Genomic DNA, 16945 nt, shown 5'->3' on the forward strand with positions numbered 1-16945 from the left:
TCCTTTTCCAGTTCTGAGCTTGGAAGTCTCGGACCCCTGTTGGGCTAGTCCTGCGGGTCTGTCTGTTCTTCCTGGGCGATAGTCTACGGGTTGCCTTATCCTTTATTTTCATCCAGTGAGGATGATTTTTATTTGGTCTAAAGTTCATGTTGTGGTGTGAGGTTTCCTTCGGGAACCTTCTTCTCTGGAATTGATACTCGCGATTTTGTGGTTGCACTGATTACAAAAGTCTGTCTGACTGTTCTTTATCTCTCCATCATCGGGGGAGACTCTATGTAGCCTTGACAGTGCTGGGGCCCTTGGTTTCAGGCTAGTCCTGACTGGGTACAGATCCTTCTGTCTTTGAGGCCTAGTCCAGACACGTGGCGCCTTTTTATGTCCTGCTGGTCCGGTGAGGGTGCCTAGTAATTACAATATGATTTGTGTTGTTTACTTGTTATTTTACAAGCTTCAACTAGCATTCTGAGAGGACTTGATGGTCCGTAGTTGCTTAGCGGCATGGGGGATTGGTTCAGTCCTCATTCGCCTTTCAATCTAATGGGCTGGGACTCCGTTGAGATCCGCGGCAACATGCTCAGTTGTTTCCGGGAACTAGAGTGTTCCTTCCCGTTGTGGGTTGGAGGCTTGGAGGATTTAGGTCCTTCATACCGCCGTTCTTATGGTTCTGCCTTTCATGGTCTCTTTGGAAGTGTCATTTTAGAACTTGTTCCTTTTAGAGATTTTCTTCCTTTAGGTCGAGACTTTCTGGATTTCGTCTGGTTTTTCTGGCGGCTTTGGCCGCTTAATTAGGAAGTGAAAGCTGTATGGCTCTGTCTTCCTTTGGGAGTTAGTCGTTCTCCATATCAGGGGCGATAGGAGGTTTTTCTGCCTGGGTTTGGGATGCTTTGCATTCTTCTCCCTTGGGTGTGGTCCTCTGGAACGTTAATCTGAAAGGATTATGGAGACTAGCCTTTCTTTTCTACTCTCTCTTTCGGGTGACTCTGTTCTCATTCTCATTTCCCTTGTGTTGCCCTTGGGGCCATTGGGCTCTAGAGAATTTCATGGCCTAGCACCTTGTTGGGGGGGGGGGGTTGTCCTCCGGCCAAGGGTGTTCTCTTCTCTTTGGGCTGGGAATTACGAGTGAGTCCTGTACCCGTTCTCCGGGTTCCCCGGTTATCATCCCCTGTGAGGTCTGATTGCCTCAGATGGGGTATCTAGTGTTCCCTGGGGGTGTTGTTTGTTCTAGGACGATTCTGGGTCCTGGGTCCAGGGTTCTTGTCTTGGATCCTTCTTGGATGTCTGGAGACTTATGATCCTGTGGACTGGTTCAGGACAACCCAGTTTTTTCAGGGACATTATGTTGCGACATAGGGGCTAGCTTATTGGGCTTGCAAGCAGGAAGGTCAGAGTTCACATCCGCCTTCGGGTACTGGTTATAAACTTAAAGGGATAACTTGATATCTTTATTTGAAATGCAAGAATGTAAGCTTAGATGCCGGCCCATTTTTGGTGAACAACCTGGGTTGTCCTCGCTGATTGGTGGATAAATTCATCCTCCAATAAAAAAGTGCTGTCTAGAGTACTGAAACCAAAAAAAAGCTTAGATGCCTTCTTTTTCAAATAATGATAGCAAGAGAACGAAGAAAAATTGAAAATAGGAGTAAATTAGAAAGTTGCTTAAAATTGCATGCTCTTTCTGAATTACAAAAGAAAAAAATTGGGTTCAGTGTCCCTTTAAGGCCTGACTTGTCCTTCAGACGGAGTGTGCTCCTCTTCATGGGGAGTTTTTTCTCTGTTGGGTCAACAGTGGTGTCTGGATCTTTTTTTTTCATTTGGTCCGTGTTTTGATCATACTATGGCTTCATGTCTTGTGGACATGTACGCTGTGCTTATCTGTGCTCTTCCCTTTTGTGGGGATAGTTTGTCTTCCTTAGGAGCTGGGGTTTCCTCTCTCTGGAGGGTCTTTGTTCTGCCATGTGTGTAGGACGTTGGATCAGGTGGCTTATTTCTGTAAGGGGCAGCATCTGTTGCTCTGTGGGCTCTGTTCCACCTGTTGGAATTTGATCTCTCTATATAGAGAGCTGTGACAGGTCTTCCTACGGATCTATTGCACTTTTCTCTGTTCCAGGTCCCAGGGGTTCTCCTTGGGAGTGCCTTATTTTGGAGAAGCGGATTGGGTTGGCACCCGAACTCTGTTGAGGGGGGTGAGTCCCCCCTTTTTCTTTCCATTCCCTGGGGGCTTGTGGTTGTGGTCTTTCTGTCCCCCCTGTCTATCAGAAATGTCTGTCGCTTGGGCTGGTCTGGTGTTGGAGCAGGATCTGAGATATGTTGCTCTGCTAAATTTGTCCTCGGAGCATTCGAGGTACGGTAACCCTCTTGAGGTTTCTGCTTTCTCCATATTCAAGATTTGTGGGATGGACTGGCGACTCTGGGATAGCCTGCGACGTCATCTGCTGGTTAGTGGATACTTTAGCAATCTGAAGGATCCTATCTTCAGCTGCTTTCTGCTTGCCCTGCAAGTATTTAAGTTTTAGAATCATTTTTTGATGACTGCAGCGTGGTGTTTTTGCTTCAGGTTTCGTTTCTGAATATTTCAGTTTTCTGAGCTACCTTTTTGCGACTTGGGGATCTTCGTCTTCAGTTGCTTTTTAGAGTGCGGTTGTACTGTGTTAGGGGAAGATCCTCTCCGTTTCGGACTCCTGGCCTTATCCTGTGGTTTCTGTTTTTCTGGGGTCTAGGCGTTGCCTCCCCTTGTTTCTATGAAACTGGTGGGTCTCTGTTGGTCTGGAGTTCCTTATGCTAGCTGGACAGCTAGCTCAGCATACTAATGCACTGTGGCTACTCTGCAGTGTAGCAAACCAAGGGTTGCAAGTTCGATCCCCGACGAGATCTACTCTGCCTTTCCTCCTTTCAAGGTTGATAAAATGAGCAGTGCCTTGAGTCCCTTAAGGGGGATTAGCTGGGCTTTTCAAGCAAAATCATTGTAGTGCCTTTTCTTCTTTGTGGAAGAATACAGTAATTTGTTCCCTTTCTTTAGTAAGGGGTGTGTTCTTGGAGACCCACTGCTGGGAGACAGTGTCTCTTGGAGGCTGTTGACTCAGTCGAGTCTAGTTCCTGCGGTCTCTAGCAAGGCTGTGGACTATCTGCGGGTCAGTGTCCTTGGTCTTTTTCCTTTTTTTCAAAGTTGTTCAAGGCTTCGGACGAAGCAGGATTTTGTTGGGTAGGGTTTTTCAGGCCTGGCGCCCTCAGAATGGGCCGTCTCTTGTACCCTCCCATTTTTGCATTCAGTGTCCTCTGTAGCTTGGGTATTTTTTCTGTGGGGCATCTGTTTTTTGTTCTTCTGGCACCTTTTCACCCTGATATTTCTTCTACTGTTCCTTGTTCCTCGGCAGAATGACTGGGGAATGAGGGAAGTGGGAGGGGTATTTAAAGGGACAGTCTACACCAGAATTTTTATTGTTTTAAAAGATAGATAATCCCTTTATTACCCATTCCCCAGTTTTGCATAACCAACAGAGTTATAATAATATACTTTTAACCTCTGTGATTATATTGTATCTAAGCCTCTGCAAACTGCCCCTTTATTTCAGTTCTTTTGACAGACTTGCAGTTTAGCCAATCAGTGCCTGCTCCCAGATAACTTCACGTGCACGAGCACAGTGTTATCTATATGAAATACGTGAACTAACACCCTCTAGTGGTGAAAAACTGTTAAAATGCATTCTGAAAAGAGGTGGCCTTCAAGGTCTAAGAAATTAGCATATGAACCTCCTAGGTTAAGCTTTCAACTAAGAATACAAAGAGCACAAAGCAAAATGGGTGATAAAAGTAAATTGGAAAATTGTTTAAATTACATGCTCTATCTGAATCATGAAAGTTTATTTTGGCCTAGACTGTCCCTTTAAGCCTTTGACTGGGGTGTATTTGCCTCCTCCTGGTGGCCAGTTTCTGAATTCCCAAAAGTAATGAATGCAGCTGTGGACTCTTTTCATCAGGTATGCATAATTTATGTTTTTTAGCATTTTTGCTATCACTTAATTTAAATAGAAATAGAGCCTTGTTTTTTTATTTTTTATTTATCTATATATTTTTAAGTAGACAACCCAAATGCGGTCAAATAATTTTTTTTTTAATTTTTTTTAACAAACTTTGAGTTTCTTACTGAAATTATTTACATACTGCTTGTGCAATCATGGGGCAAATGGTTGTAAAAGCTTCTCTGGGATCCCATTTGTTCAGAAATAGCAGACATATATGGCTTTACCATTGCTTTTTGGTAATTAGAAGGATGATAATTGCAGCTGCGCCCCACACTTCTATTATTCCTGTCAGCGAAAGGGTTAATTAGGTAACCTGTAAAGTTAATTTTATCTTTAGTGTAGAGGTTACCCTCTCACCTGATACTTCCCACCCCTGATCCCGCCCAAACAGCTTTCTTCCCTTCCTCACCCCCCACTGGTCACCCCATCTTAAGTACTGGCAGACAGTCTGCCAATATACAAATTTAAGGCTTTTTTTTCTGCAGAGTTGGATCCCCCTTACCCTCCAAATTCCCTGTTCCCTCACAAACAGCTCTCTAACCCTCTCCCCTCTTAACTATTACCGCTATCTTAGGTACTGGCAGCTGTCTGCAAGTATCTGTAAAACCCCCTTTTTATTTATTTTTTATTTTTTTCTGTAGTGTAGTGGTACCACAACCTCCCCCTCCCGCGATCACCAGTTAGTGACCCCCCTACACCTCTTTTTCTGTAGTGTAGCTGCACTATCTCCCTTCCTGTCCCTTTATTTTTTTTTATTTTTTTCCTGTAGCGTAGGGCCCTCCCACTCCCTCCCCCCTCCTTTGCTGGGCCACACACCTGCCAACCTCGCACAGCTCCCACTGGCACCAAAATTGATTGTTACAGATGGTGACACAAATAATGTCACCGTCTGTAATGATCAGGCATCTGACCTCATATGGAACCAGAACACCGATCACGCTCTGGCTCCTTATGCGGCAGATGCCTGGAGCTTCAGGAACTCTAGCTCTCGGCTGTAACTTAACTGCAGAGACTGCTAGAGCTTCCAGAAGCTCAGACGTATATATACATTGTGCGGTACGATAAGCAGAATACGTGCTTACATACGTCTGATTGGGTGAAGGGGTTAATCCAATAGTTGACCTTTTTCAATAATTTTTAAAATTTTTGAACATGCCAAAAAGCAGTGCATTATATTTGCTTTGACCACTTTGCAACTTCATACAACAGCTCCCCATTGTGTTATTCCCCCATTTGGATATTCTTTCAGGTGTTGTTCACGCATTAATGTAGAATTGCTTGTTTATTAACATTAGTAAGTTGTAATGTTCTCCATTTTTTTATTATATTATCTAAATCTACTCATTTATCAAATTATACAGGAGTGAAATTGAAATTGTGTTACTTTGTAAATGCATAGTGGAGTCCAGTCCCAAGATTCCCTATATAATCGTATTAGCTTCATACAATAGTGCCTTATTTGCAAATATGCAATGTATTCATCCCTTATCGAGTATTTTGATTTCAAATTATCAAAATATAAAATAGGAATATTATCTTGTTCTTTATCCACTAATTGATATATATTTTACCTTACTCTATCCCTCCACTGATTAAAAACATTAGAAGAAAGTCCTTGTTCAAAATCAGTATTTCCTTTTATAGACAGCAAAATATATACATTTTTTACATCACTGTAGGAATGAAACAGAATGTATTTTGTTGATTATGTGTAGTGTGCACGTTCCTTTATCTCATATAAAAAACCTCCCTTGTGTATGAACACCACAACTTACAGCTAGTATTTTGATCATTTCTGTCAAAAGAGAGTTGAAGAGGAGACCCTGGTTAAAAACAGCAGTGCCTGCAAAGATTACCTCATAGAAGCCATGAAATACCACTTGCTTCCAGGGGAGCAGAGGACATTAATGAAAAGTGCTCGCACGAGGCACAGGACACCTGTCAGCCTTCCCAAAGTAAGTTTTTATTTTCTCTTTTAATCATGTATAAATTATTTGCAAGTGAATTACTTGCAGTCATATCACAACCATAGTTGACCATAGGAAAATTAGTTGTTTATTGCATTTGGCCATTTCATTTTCCCAAGAACCCAATAATGCCTCATGTGAGTGGATACTCCAAGCTTATGTAATGATGTGTTGATATTAGAACACCAAAGCATTATCATGTAAAAAAAAATTCCAAAGCAATACAGTACTTCTAAGATGCAGATTTGGTTAGAAATACTGCAGGCTTTACTTTATTTAAATTTTTCTTTAAATTTAGACAAAACACAGTATTGAGCATTATCCGCTTAGCTACTGTTTCAATAATTACTACACACATATAACTACAGCACCTCTTAAGAATAACTGTTAGAAGTGTTACACTGTGTGACCCTTTATTTAGAGCACTGATACTCTTATTATAATTCGGATTATTAACATAAAGCCTGGAGTACCCAGTGGCAGATCTGGTAGGTTCTGGGGTGCTATGCGCCCATATTTACTCGAGTACCACAAAACTCACTAGTGCCAGCTGCCACAAACATAATAATTAATATTTAATCTGTCAGATGACAATTTAAGGTCCTGGAAAAGGCCATTTAAAATCAAATGTATTAAAAGTAATTGTCCAGTCAAATGTTTCTTCCACTGATAAAAAGTAATCCTATATATCCTGAAACAGAGAGGGCACTTTGGAACGGATTACAAGGTCCTCTGCATCACTTGCTGTAACGTTACTATTACAAGGGCTTATGAAACTGTCTTTCTTATAAGGTCTAGAGAGTGTTGTTTGCTGTTTTTTTCACAATTTATTTTCTGTATGGAGATTTATGTTTGTTGTTTTTCTTTCTTTTCCTTTAGCTGATGGTAGTTGTTGGAGGTCAGGCTCCTAAAGCAATCAGAAGTGTTGAATGCTATGATTTCAAAGAAGAGCAGTGGCACCAGCTGGCGGAACTACCATCCAGACGATGCAGATCAGGTATGGTCACTTAACTAAACATTAGTATCTTGCTGTGCTATGTTCTTTAATCATTTAATCATTCATGTTATTAAAGGGCCATGAAACTCAAAAAACAACATTTTTGTTTTTATGATTCAGATAGTTTACAATTTTTAAAACACTTATCCAATTTACCTCTTCACTTTGTGGCCTTTGTTGAAGAGTATTCATGTGGTAGAACCACTATATGGCGGCCATTTTGCACACTTTTGAACAGAAGCTGGCATCAGTTTTTGCACAAGGTATAACTCTGTAAAAGCATTGTTGCAAAACTTTTGCCATATAGTACATTTTTAAATTTAAATTTTGAGACTGGATCCTTCATTCTGTCAGAATTCCAGGAAAGAACAAGAGAATAATCTATTTATATGCTCTATATGGCTTTTACCTTTTTTATATTGTTCCAGCTTTTGGTAGCGATCCACCAGTATTTATGTGGCTGTAAAAGAATAAGACAGATCTATACCTACAGATAAATACATTTATACCTAAAGATACATATATTTAATTTAGAACCTGTTAGGGTTGTTTTAGGATCAAATCTTTCTTTTCAATTTTTTTCTCCAAATAGGTTTGTGTAGGTAGTACCGCCTCAGACTGCCTACCTACCCCAGCAATGTGAGGCCATATATTAAGTAGTACTGGTTTTACTTTGAATGCGAAGAAATGTATATGTAAGTCTGTGTCTGGTTATTTACGCTTAACACCAGTCGTGTACAATGTACAGGAAACGCCACTCTATTACACCACTTTTGATTATTTTGAACAGAAATCACTTCAAGTCTACTAAAAAAACACAACTGTTGTTACTTGTTGCAGGTGTGGTTTACATGAGTGGACATGTTTTTGCTGTTGGTGGATTTAATGGGTCCCTCAGAGTACGCACAGTGGATTCTTATGACCCAGTAAAGGACCAATGGACAAGTGTTGCCAACATGCAAGATAGAAGAAGCACTTTAGGAGCAGCTGTCCTAAATGGACTCTTGTATGCTGTTGGAGGATTTGATGGCAGTACAGGTATTCTCTTTTCATTAAACCATAAACATAATATACAAAACATGTAATGTTGATAATTTTGTACAATGGCAGGGACCCATGACTCATATCTCAGTCCTTATATGTTATTTTATACTAAGACAATTTAAGTGTCTTAATTACAAAGGGCTTGCTGTCTTGTTAATGTTATAGTCAACTTCCAGACTAAACTGCTATTATAAATGATCATTATTTAAATTATAATCTAGTTTTGTAAAAGTTGCATAGTTTAAAAGTGTGATATGAGCAATATTTTTAAGTTTTGTTAAACCAGTCCAACAACTTGTTGAGTCCACAGCTGCATTCATTACTTTTGGGAAATACAGAACCTGGCCACCAGGAGGAGGCAAAGACACCCAGCCAAAGACTTAAATACCTCCCCCACTTCCCTCATCCCCGAGTTATTCTTTGCCTTTCGTCACAAGAGGTTGGCAGAGAAGTGTCAGAAGTTTATGGAGTACTCTTTGAAATGGGACTGGAGTTTTAAGTAGTCCTGTCAGCCTCTCAGTGAGAACATGGATAAAAGTTAGAGTCCGGAGATGCAGGGAGAGTCTTTCTGCGAAACCATCCCGACTCATTAACAGCTCCATAAGCAATCAGCGGTGACGAGTATCGCTGCCTGCTTTCTTCACTCAAGCCCATGTCAAAAGCGTTGCTACTATCTGTCAAACTTGAAGGACTTTGTTACTGTTCCACGGCATAGATTCCGGTAAAATCGTTTTACTATTATTTTCATTGTGGATGTAATGTAGATGATAGAAGACAGGGTCTCAGTGGGACTCCTTTATCTTTATGGAATCAAGGGTTAATATCTCCTGAGGGGGGTTATTGAGCAGTGGGGGACTTTAATCATGCTTGTTATGTGATTATGTCTGCTTATGTGTAGAGATGTTGGGGCTCATGGCTATTACAGAAGTACAATTTTTTAGAGCTACGCAGTTCTTGTGGACCGGCGTACTTTTCTTTGGCCTACATGTCGAGTTACACAGTTCTTGTGGACTGACGCACTTTTCTTTGGCCTACATGTTGCACCTCGTGACCAGGCGTGGTCACGTTTTCCATTCTCCATTTCTGTATCGTGACCGAGTGTTAGCGGAGAGGACCTGTTTCTCTGCTTGTCTGGGTCATAGGAAGTGGTGAGTGCCCCAGCCATTGGGGGGGGGGGGGCGGTGAGGTGCCAGTTATTTTTGTCCAAATTTGTCTGGTCAAGTTATGGAGGATTCTTATTTTTCAGAGGAGGATTTTTCTGACTCAGATTCTGTCTCCTGCTTAGATTGTATGGAGGCCCGGGTAATCCAGCCCAATCATTTGTTCCATATGCCGTAATAGAGTGCTCTTTTATCCGTCTGGGGAGAGATTGGAGATCACTGAGCCGTCCGCCTCTGAGGATTCTGTGTCCCGTGAAGCACGTTCCCTGGAATTTTCAGTTCCTACGCAAGCAGTTGTCCCAAATTCCGTTACCCCTTCTCCGGAAGGAGGTTTCTTTCCACCAGAGGTTGCCTACTCGGTTGCGCATGGCCATATTAGTGGCGCTGGCGCATTAACAGCTTCTTGAGGGTCGCCAGCCGAGAGCTTATCAGTGTCCTTTTTTTCTGACGGGTCCTTCCTCTGGGGAGCGGTTCCCTCTGATGCTTCAGGGGGGACAGCCGGCTGGATCGGGGCCTTCAGATGCCCGCCGGAGATGAGTTTTTTGCCTTTTGAGTCAGTCTGACGTGCCTGCATGTATTGCTGCAGCAGATACTGGAGGCTTGGGAGGGTTTTAGTCTTCATTTGCCTTCGGATCCTCAGTCTTCTGATTCTGATGGCGAACAGCGCTAGACGAGGGGAGGGATGTGAATTTTGTTTGTGTATCTAATCCTAGTTCTGATCTCTTTGAGGAATCAGGTCTCTGACAGGCTGGCCCTGTTAGTGTTTCTATTCCTTTGGCGTTTCACCTGCGGGTGCTGCCTACTTTATTTTTATCCGGTTAGGATATGTTTGTTTTATTTCCGGAGCTCGAGACTGTTATAATCTTCCTTTGGAAATATTTTCTTCTCTTGGATTTGGATACTAGCTATTTTATGGTCGCGATGGTTGTTGTTTCCGGCGGTTGTCACAAAAAAAAAAAATGTTAAGACAATGTTCAAGCCTTAGAGCTTATTTGTCTGTCGTTTGTCTGTTTAGTCTAGCCCTGCTAGGGGTTGGACCTTTCTGTTAAGCTCTTGAACAGTTCGTTGTACCCTGGTCTGCAGGCTGGTTGGGTACTAGTTCACTCTGTTCTTTTTGAGGTTTATATCAGACATGTTGTATCCTTGTCAACAGGCTTGTCCTGTTTGGGTACTAAGTTTACTTCTTGTTAAGAGGTTGTTTTCTTGTATTTACAAGTTATACGATCTCCTTCGCCAGTGCTTTTCTCCTCTTTTTGAGGTTTGCTGCCCTTTTTCACTTCCCTTTGTCTTTTGGGGTAGGACTTCCGGTCCTCTGATTGAGGACACCCGGTTCTTCGGGACCTTTTTTACTTGCAGTCTCCTCCTTTTGATCCTTATACTTGGGAATCTGGGGGATTGTTATGCAGTCTCTCTTGCCGTCACCTACTAGGAGTTTCTTGGGAATGATTGTTCATTTGTTAATTCCTTGGGCTTTTGTTTTTCCGGGGATGATCCAGTTTGGATCTTTAGAGACTGTCATATTTCTCAATCAGGGATTAATTTCCAAGGTTGGAGTTCTGTTCTCTTTTGGCTCCTTCTTTTGTCTTCGGACTTTGTAGGTATTATCCTAGAAGCCCTTTGGGGCTCAGTGACCAGTCACTGGGATACATCTTGAGAGATAAGAGTTCAAGACCCCATGGGGGTTTGGCAGTGATTGCATTGTTTCTGGTGCAATTTTCATTCCAGAAGGAGTATCTTGTGATTGTGTTCCGCAAGGTTTTGGCCTTTGATCCGGCACCTGGTTTTGGGTGTTAGGATTTTTAACCTAGCCCTTGTCTTTGACTTGGCATTTGGTTGTTCTGTTTCCAGATTTTAATAGTCTTAAATATGTCCGGCGTCCAGGAGCAGGTTTGGTTTCCCGGGCCTTGGGAACTCTCATTATCCTACTGGGGTGGTTTCTTTCTCTCTTCTGGAGAGATGGAAGTTTTTTCCTGGAAATCTCTTTACTAGAATTTTCCTGGATTTCTTAGTTTTCCTTCTATTTTAAAGGATCCGGTCTACTGCACCTTCCCAGTTGGCTCCTACTGAGGTAGTTTTTCCTTCATCTGTCTCTAGGAGTTCTGTGGGTCGAGGTTTCTCTTGTTGCAGTTTACTCTCCCTTCGGGTTTCTGAGGGGTAATGAGGATAGGTATCCTGGATCCCGAGTTAGTCTCTGGGTGTCGTGCCTTCTTACGGCTTCTTTTCCTTAAGAACTAGTGGTTGAAGATTCATTAGTGATCTCTGGGCTTTATCGATGCTAGGATTTTTTAATCTCTCTGGTCCTTAGGAAATTGACAGTCGCTTCGGTGTTAGGACTGTTCGGAGTAGGGGTCAGATATTCTGACTGCTCTGTTTGGGAATCAACCACGTATCTTGTCTCCTGCAGGACCCTTATAGGGGTTGTCCTTCCTTGCCCCGTCTTCTAGTAGGGGAGGAGTTGGTCCGCCCTGCTTTCTGAGTTTATTCTCTTGTCCTTTCCAGGGATGTCCTTGTGCACGTTTGCTAGCTATTTAGTCTGCTAATTACCATGTTTTGACGTTTAGTCGGACTGCCTACCGATGGAAGCCTATGGCTTTCGTTTGTGGCATAAACGGATGTTACTATTCCGTTTCTGTTCTGCTCCCGGGGTTTTTATGATTTACGGGTGTTCAGTTTCTCTGTGCTATTTAGCTGTCTTTGGTAAGGTACAGTAGTCTTGTTCTACCTTTTGTCCTTTTGTGCCTTCTGGAACTTTGGTTCAGGTTGAGACTTTCCTTTGGTTCCTTTTGGATCCATGTAGGAGATGCTCTGGAATTTTTCCTTTCTTTTGCTCTCCTCCATCGGTAGACTATTTTATATGGGACCTTGTCCTCTTGCAGCCTGGTAGCCGCTTTTTTTTTTAGTTATGCTAGGGGCTTCTCTCTCTGTTTTGTCCTTGAATCTTCTGGGATTGTTTCTGGAGGTTCTTTCGGACCTTCTTATCTGATTCTTCCCTTCTTTCAATTAGGGAGAAGGGGGTGTGGGAGTCTGTTTTTTGTTTCTAGTGAGCGGGATTTTTGTCTCCTCAGAGGCGTTTGTGCTCAGTGGAGTCCTGCATTTAGAGTGATCTCTAACTGGGATTGTTATGGTTCTAATTGATGGCCAGTTATCTTGTCCTCTTTCCATATTTTTGTTCTCCTGCTTCTGTTGAAGTAGTTTTTTATCGGGAGTCCGGGTTGTGTGAGGCTGTGGTGCCATCAGGGTGGGCTGCCTTTTTGTTCCCGCCCGTTTGCATTCAGTGTCTTCTATAAGTATGGGTTTTGATTTCCCAAAAGTAATGAAAGCAGCTGCGGACTCTCCCCGTTGAAATAGAAAAACTTAAATTATGCTTGCCAGATAATTTTCTTTTCTTCTGACTGGGAGAGTTCACAGCTCCCCGCCTGTGTTTTTTTTTTCATGGGGCGGCCTTCATTTTTTGTTCTTCTGGCACATTTTTTCACCCTGATATTTTTCTTACTGTTCCTTGTTCCCTTGGCAGAATGACTGGGGGATGAGGGAAGTGGGGGAGGTATTTTAAGCCTTTAGCTGGGGTGTCTTTGCCTCCTCCTGGTGGCCAGGTTCTGTATTTCCCAAAAGTAATGAATGCAGCTGTGGACTCTCCCCGTCAGAAGAAAAGAAAATTATTTGGTAAGCATAATTTAAGTTTTTAAAATATAAACTGAGCATGACAGAGAACTCAATCCAATGTACTTAATTAACATGCACATGTTAGTGTGTAATTGATTCTAATGTTAAAACCAGGTAACAACTCACCTGCCCCATCTAGTGGTAAATCCTAAGTTATACATATTCGTTCTATCATATAAACAATATATACAAAAGACATTTAAAAATACTTTGTACACTGTGCTGGATTAGATAATCTACATAAATACTGATACATCATAATATTTATTCATTCCTAAAGGCTTCATGGAATTTAATGTAGATATCCAAAATAATTATTTTCTTTTTAACAATAATTCCCTATTGCCCCCTCTTCTACGCAAATTAATTTGATTGATAACCTGCCATCTTAATTGACTGATGGAGTGCCCAGCTTCCAGGAAATTAGATGAAACCGGAGCTTCTTTGTTATTGCACCTGATATTCAATTTGTGTTTGGTGATACGATCTCGTACCCTCCTTGTAGTCTCTCCTAAATAAATACTGGAGCATGGGCACTTTATCAGATAGATCACATAACATGAGTTACAAGTGAAGAAATCTCTTATATTGTACAGTTTACCTGTTCGGAGATGTGTAAACTTATTTCCCTTAATTAGGGAGTTACAATTAGAACACCCCAAGCAAGGACCGCAGCCCACATTATTCTTGTTTACGTAGCCTGTTTCAGTTCTAGACTGGCTACCTCTCCATTTTATCAACTTTAATAATTGGGAGATAGACAAGTTTATTCAATACTAAACTACAATCCTAAGTATAAAATACAGAATGAAATAAAAAATGTATTAATACATGCAGTCAAACTTGGATTGATTGATTCAGAAATTAGGGAATTATGTAGAATTAAGGATTTACCACTAGATGGGGCAGATGAGTTATTACCTGGTTTTAACATGGATTAGAATCAATTACACACTAACAGGTGTATGTTAATTAAGTAACCTGGGTTGCTATAAACTGAGAGTTTGTAAACCGTATTACATTGTATGACCAAGGGTGTACAACCCGGAACGTTACTGCTGTCTTTTGTACCCTAAAATCATCCCCAAATAAAGAATACATTTTTAAACAAGTGCTGTGGCTATTGCATGACAGAGAACTGAAACAATTTTTTTTAAATCATCTTTTATTTAAAATAGTTTTCATCTTTATGTTGTTTAATTTTTTTACTACATTATAATCCTTTTTAGATTTCTCAGTGTACAGAAGGTTTTACAACAAAAAAGCTGACAATGCTGTTATTAAAGGGACAGTAAAGTTAAAATTAAATTTCTTTCATGTAATTAGCAAGAGTCCATGAGCTAGTGACGTATGGGATATACATTCCTACCAGGAGGGGCAAAGTTTCCCAAACCTCAAAATGCCTATAAATACACCCCTCACCACACCCACAAATCAGTTTTTACAAACTTTGCCTCCTATGGAGGTGGTGAAGTAAGTTTGTGCTAGATTCTACGTTGATATGCGCTCCGCAGCAGGTTGGAGCCCGGTTTTCCTCTCAGCGTGCAGTGAATGTCAGAGGGATGTGAGGAGAGTATTGCCTGTTTGAATTCAATGATCTCCTTCTACGGGGTCTATTTCATAGGTTCTCTGTTATCGGTCGTAGAGATTCATCTCTTACCTCCCTTTTCAGATCGACGATATACTCTTATATATATATATATACCATTACCTCTGCTGATTTTCGTTTCAGTACTGGTTTGGCTTTCTACAAACATGTAGATGAGTGTCTTGGGGTAAGTAAGTCTTATTTTCTGTGACACTCTAAGCTATGGTTGGGCACTTTTTTACTAAAGTTCTAAATATATGTATTCAAACATTTATTTGCCTTGACTCAGGATGTTCAACATTCCTTATTTTCAGACAGTCAGTTTCATATTTGGGATAATGCATTTGAATCAATCATTTTTCTTACCTTAAAAAATTTGACTTTTTTCCCTGTGGGCTGTTAGGCTCGCGGGGGCTGAAAATGCTTCATTTTATTGCGTCATTCTTGGCGCAGACTTTTTTGGCGCAAAAAATCTTTTCTGTTTCCGGCGTCATACGTGTCGCCGGAAGTTGCGTCATTTTTTTACGTTCTTTTGCGCCAAAAATGTCGGCGTTCCGGATTTGGCGTCATTTTTTGACGCCAAAAGCATTTAGGCGCCAAATAATGTGGGCGTCTTATTTGGCACTAAAAAAATATGGGCGTCGCTTTTGTCTCCACATTATTTAAGTCTCATTTTTCATTGCTTCTGGTTGCTAGAAGCTTGTTCCTTGGCATTTTTCCCATTCCTGAAACTGTCATTTAAGGAATTTGATCAATTTTGCTTTATATGTTGTTTTTTCTCTTACATATTGCAAGATGTCTCACGTTGCATCTGAGTCAGAAGATACTTCAGGAAAATCGCTGTCTGGTGCTGGAACTACCAAAGCTAAGTGTATCTGCTGTAAACTTTTGGTAGCTGTTCCTCCAGCTGTTGTTTGTATTAATTGTCATGACAAACTTGTTAATGCAGATAATATTTCCTTTAGTAAAGTACCATTACCTGTTGCAGTTCCATCAACATCTAATGTTCAGAGTGTTCCTGATAACATAAGAGATTTTGTTTCTGAATCCATCAAGAAGGCTATGTCTGTTATTCCTCCTTCTAGTAAACATAAATTTTTTTTTAAAACTTCTCTTTATACAAATGAATTTTTAAATGAACATCATCATTCTGATTCTAATGACTCTTCTGGTTCAGAGGATTCTGTCTCAGAGGTTGATGCTGATAAATCTTCATATTTATTTAAAATGGAATTTATTCGTTCTTTACTTAAAGAAGTACTAATTGCTTTAGAAATTGAGGATTCTGGTCCTCTTGATACTAAATCTAAACGTTTAGATAAGGTCTTTAAATCTCCTGTGGTTATTCCAGAAGTTTTTCCTGTTCCTGGTGCTATTTCTGAAGTAATTTCCAGAGAGTGGAATAATTTGGGTAATTCATTTACTCCTTCTAAACGTTTTAAGCAATTATATCCTGTGCCGTCTGACAGATTAGAATTTTGGGACAAAATCCCTAAAGTTGATGGGGCTATTTCTACCCTTGCTAAACGTACTACTATTCCTACGGCAGATGGTACTTCGTTTAAGGATCCTTTAGATAGGAAAATTGAATCCTTTCTAAGAAAAGCTTATCTGTGTTCAGGTAATCTTCTTAGACCTGCTATATCATTGGCTGATGTTGCTGCAGCTTCAACTTTTTGGTTGGAAACTTTAGCGCAACAAGTAACAGATCATGATTCTCATAATATTATTATTCTTCTTCAACATGCTAATAATTTTATCTGTGATGCCATTTTTGATATTATCAGAGTTGATGTCAGGTTTATGTCTCTAGCTATTTTAGCTAGAAGAGCTTTATGGCTTAAAACTTGGAATGCTGATATGTCTTCTAAATCATCTCTACTTTCCCTTCCTTTCCAGGGTAACAAATTATTTGGTTCTCAGTTGGATTCTATTATCTCAACTGTTACTGGTGGGAAAGGAACTTTTTTACCACAGGATAAAAAATCTAAGGGTAAAAACAGGGCTAATAATCGTTTTCGTTCCTTTCGTTTCAACAAAGAACAAAAGCCTGATCCTTCATCCTCTGGAGCAGTTTCAGTTTGGAAACCATCTCCAGTCTGGAATAAATCCAAGCCTTCTAGAAAAGCAAAGCCAGCTTCTAAGTCCACATGAAGGTGCGGCCCTCATTCCAGCTCAGCTGGTAGGGGGCAGGTTACGTTTTTTCAAAGAAATTTGGATCAATTCTGTTCACAATCTTTGGATTCAGAACATCGTTTCAGAAGGGTACAGAATTGGTTTCAAGATAAGACCTCCTGCAAAGAGATTTTTTCTTTCCCGTGTCCCAGTAAATCCAGTGAAAGCTCAAGCATTTCTGAAATGTGTTTCGGATCTAGAGTTGGCTGGAGTAATTATGCCAGTTCCAGTTCTGGAACAGGGGCTGGGGTTTTATTCGAATCTCTTCATTGTACCAAAGAAGGAGAATTCCTTCAGACCAGTTCTGGATCTAAAAATATTGAATCGTTATG

General features: G+C 40.8%; 1 protein-coding gene across 1 annotated transcript in view; it reads left to right on the forward strand.

Moving 5' to 3' along the window:
- Positions 1 to 16945, forward strand: part of KLHL2 (kelch like family member 2) — a 445714-nt gene that overhangs the window by 322012 nt on the left and 106757 nt on the right. Inside the window, 3 exon segments of the mRNA XM_053703800.1 lie at positions 5825 to 5974; positions 6866 to 6983; positions 7824 to 8021. Of these exon segments, the coding sequence (XP_053559775.1) occupies positions 5825 to 5974; positions 6866 to 6983; positions 7824 to 8021 (466 nt within the window).

The sequence above is a fragment of the Bombina bombina genome, chromosome 2 (assembly GCF_027579735.1).
Source record: "Bombina bombina isolate aBomBom1 chromosome 2, aBomBom1.pri, whole genome shotgun sequence".
Taxonomy (NCBI): Eukaryota; Metazoa; Chordata; class Amphibia; order Anura; family Bombinatoridae; genus Bombina; species Bombina bombina.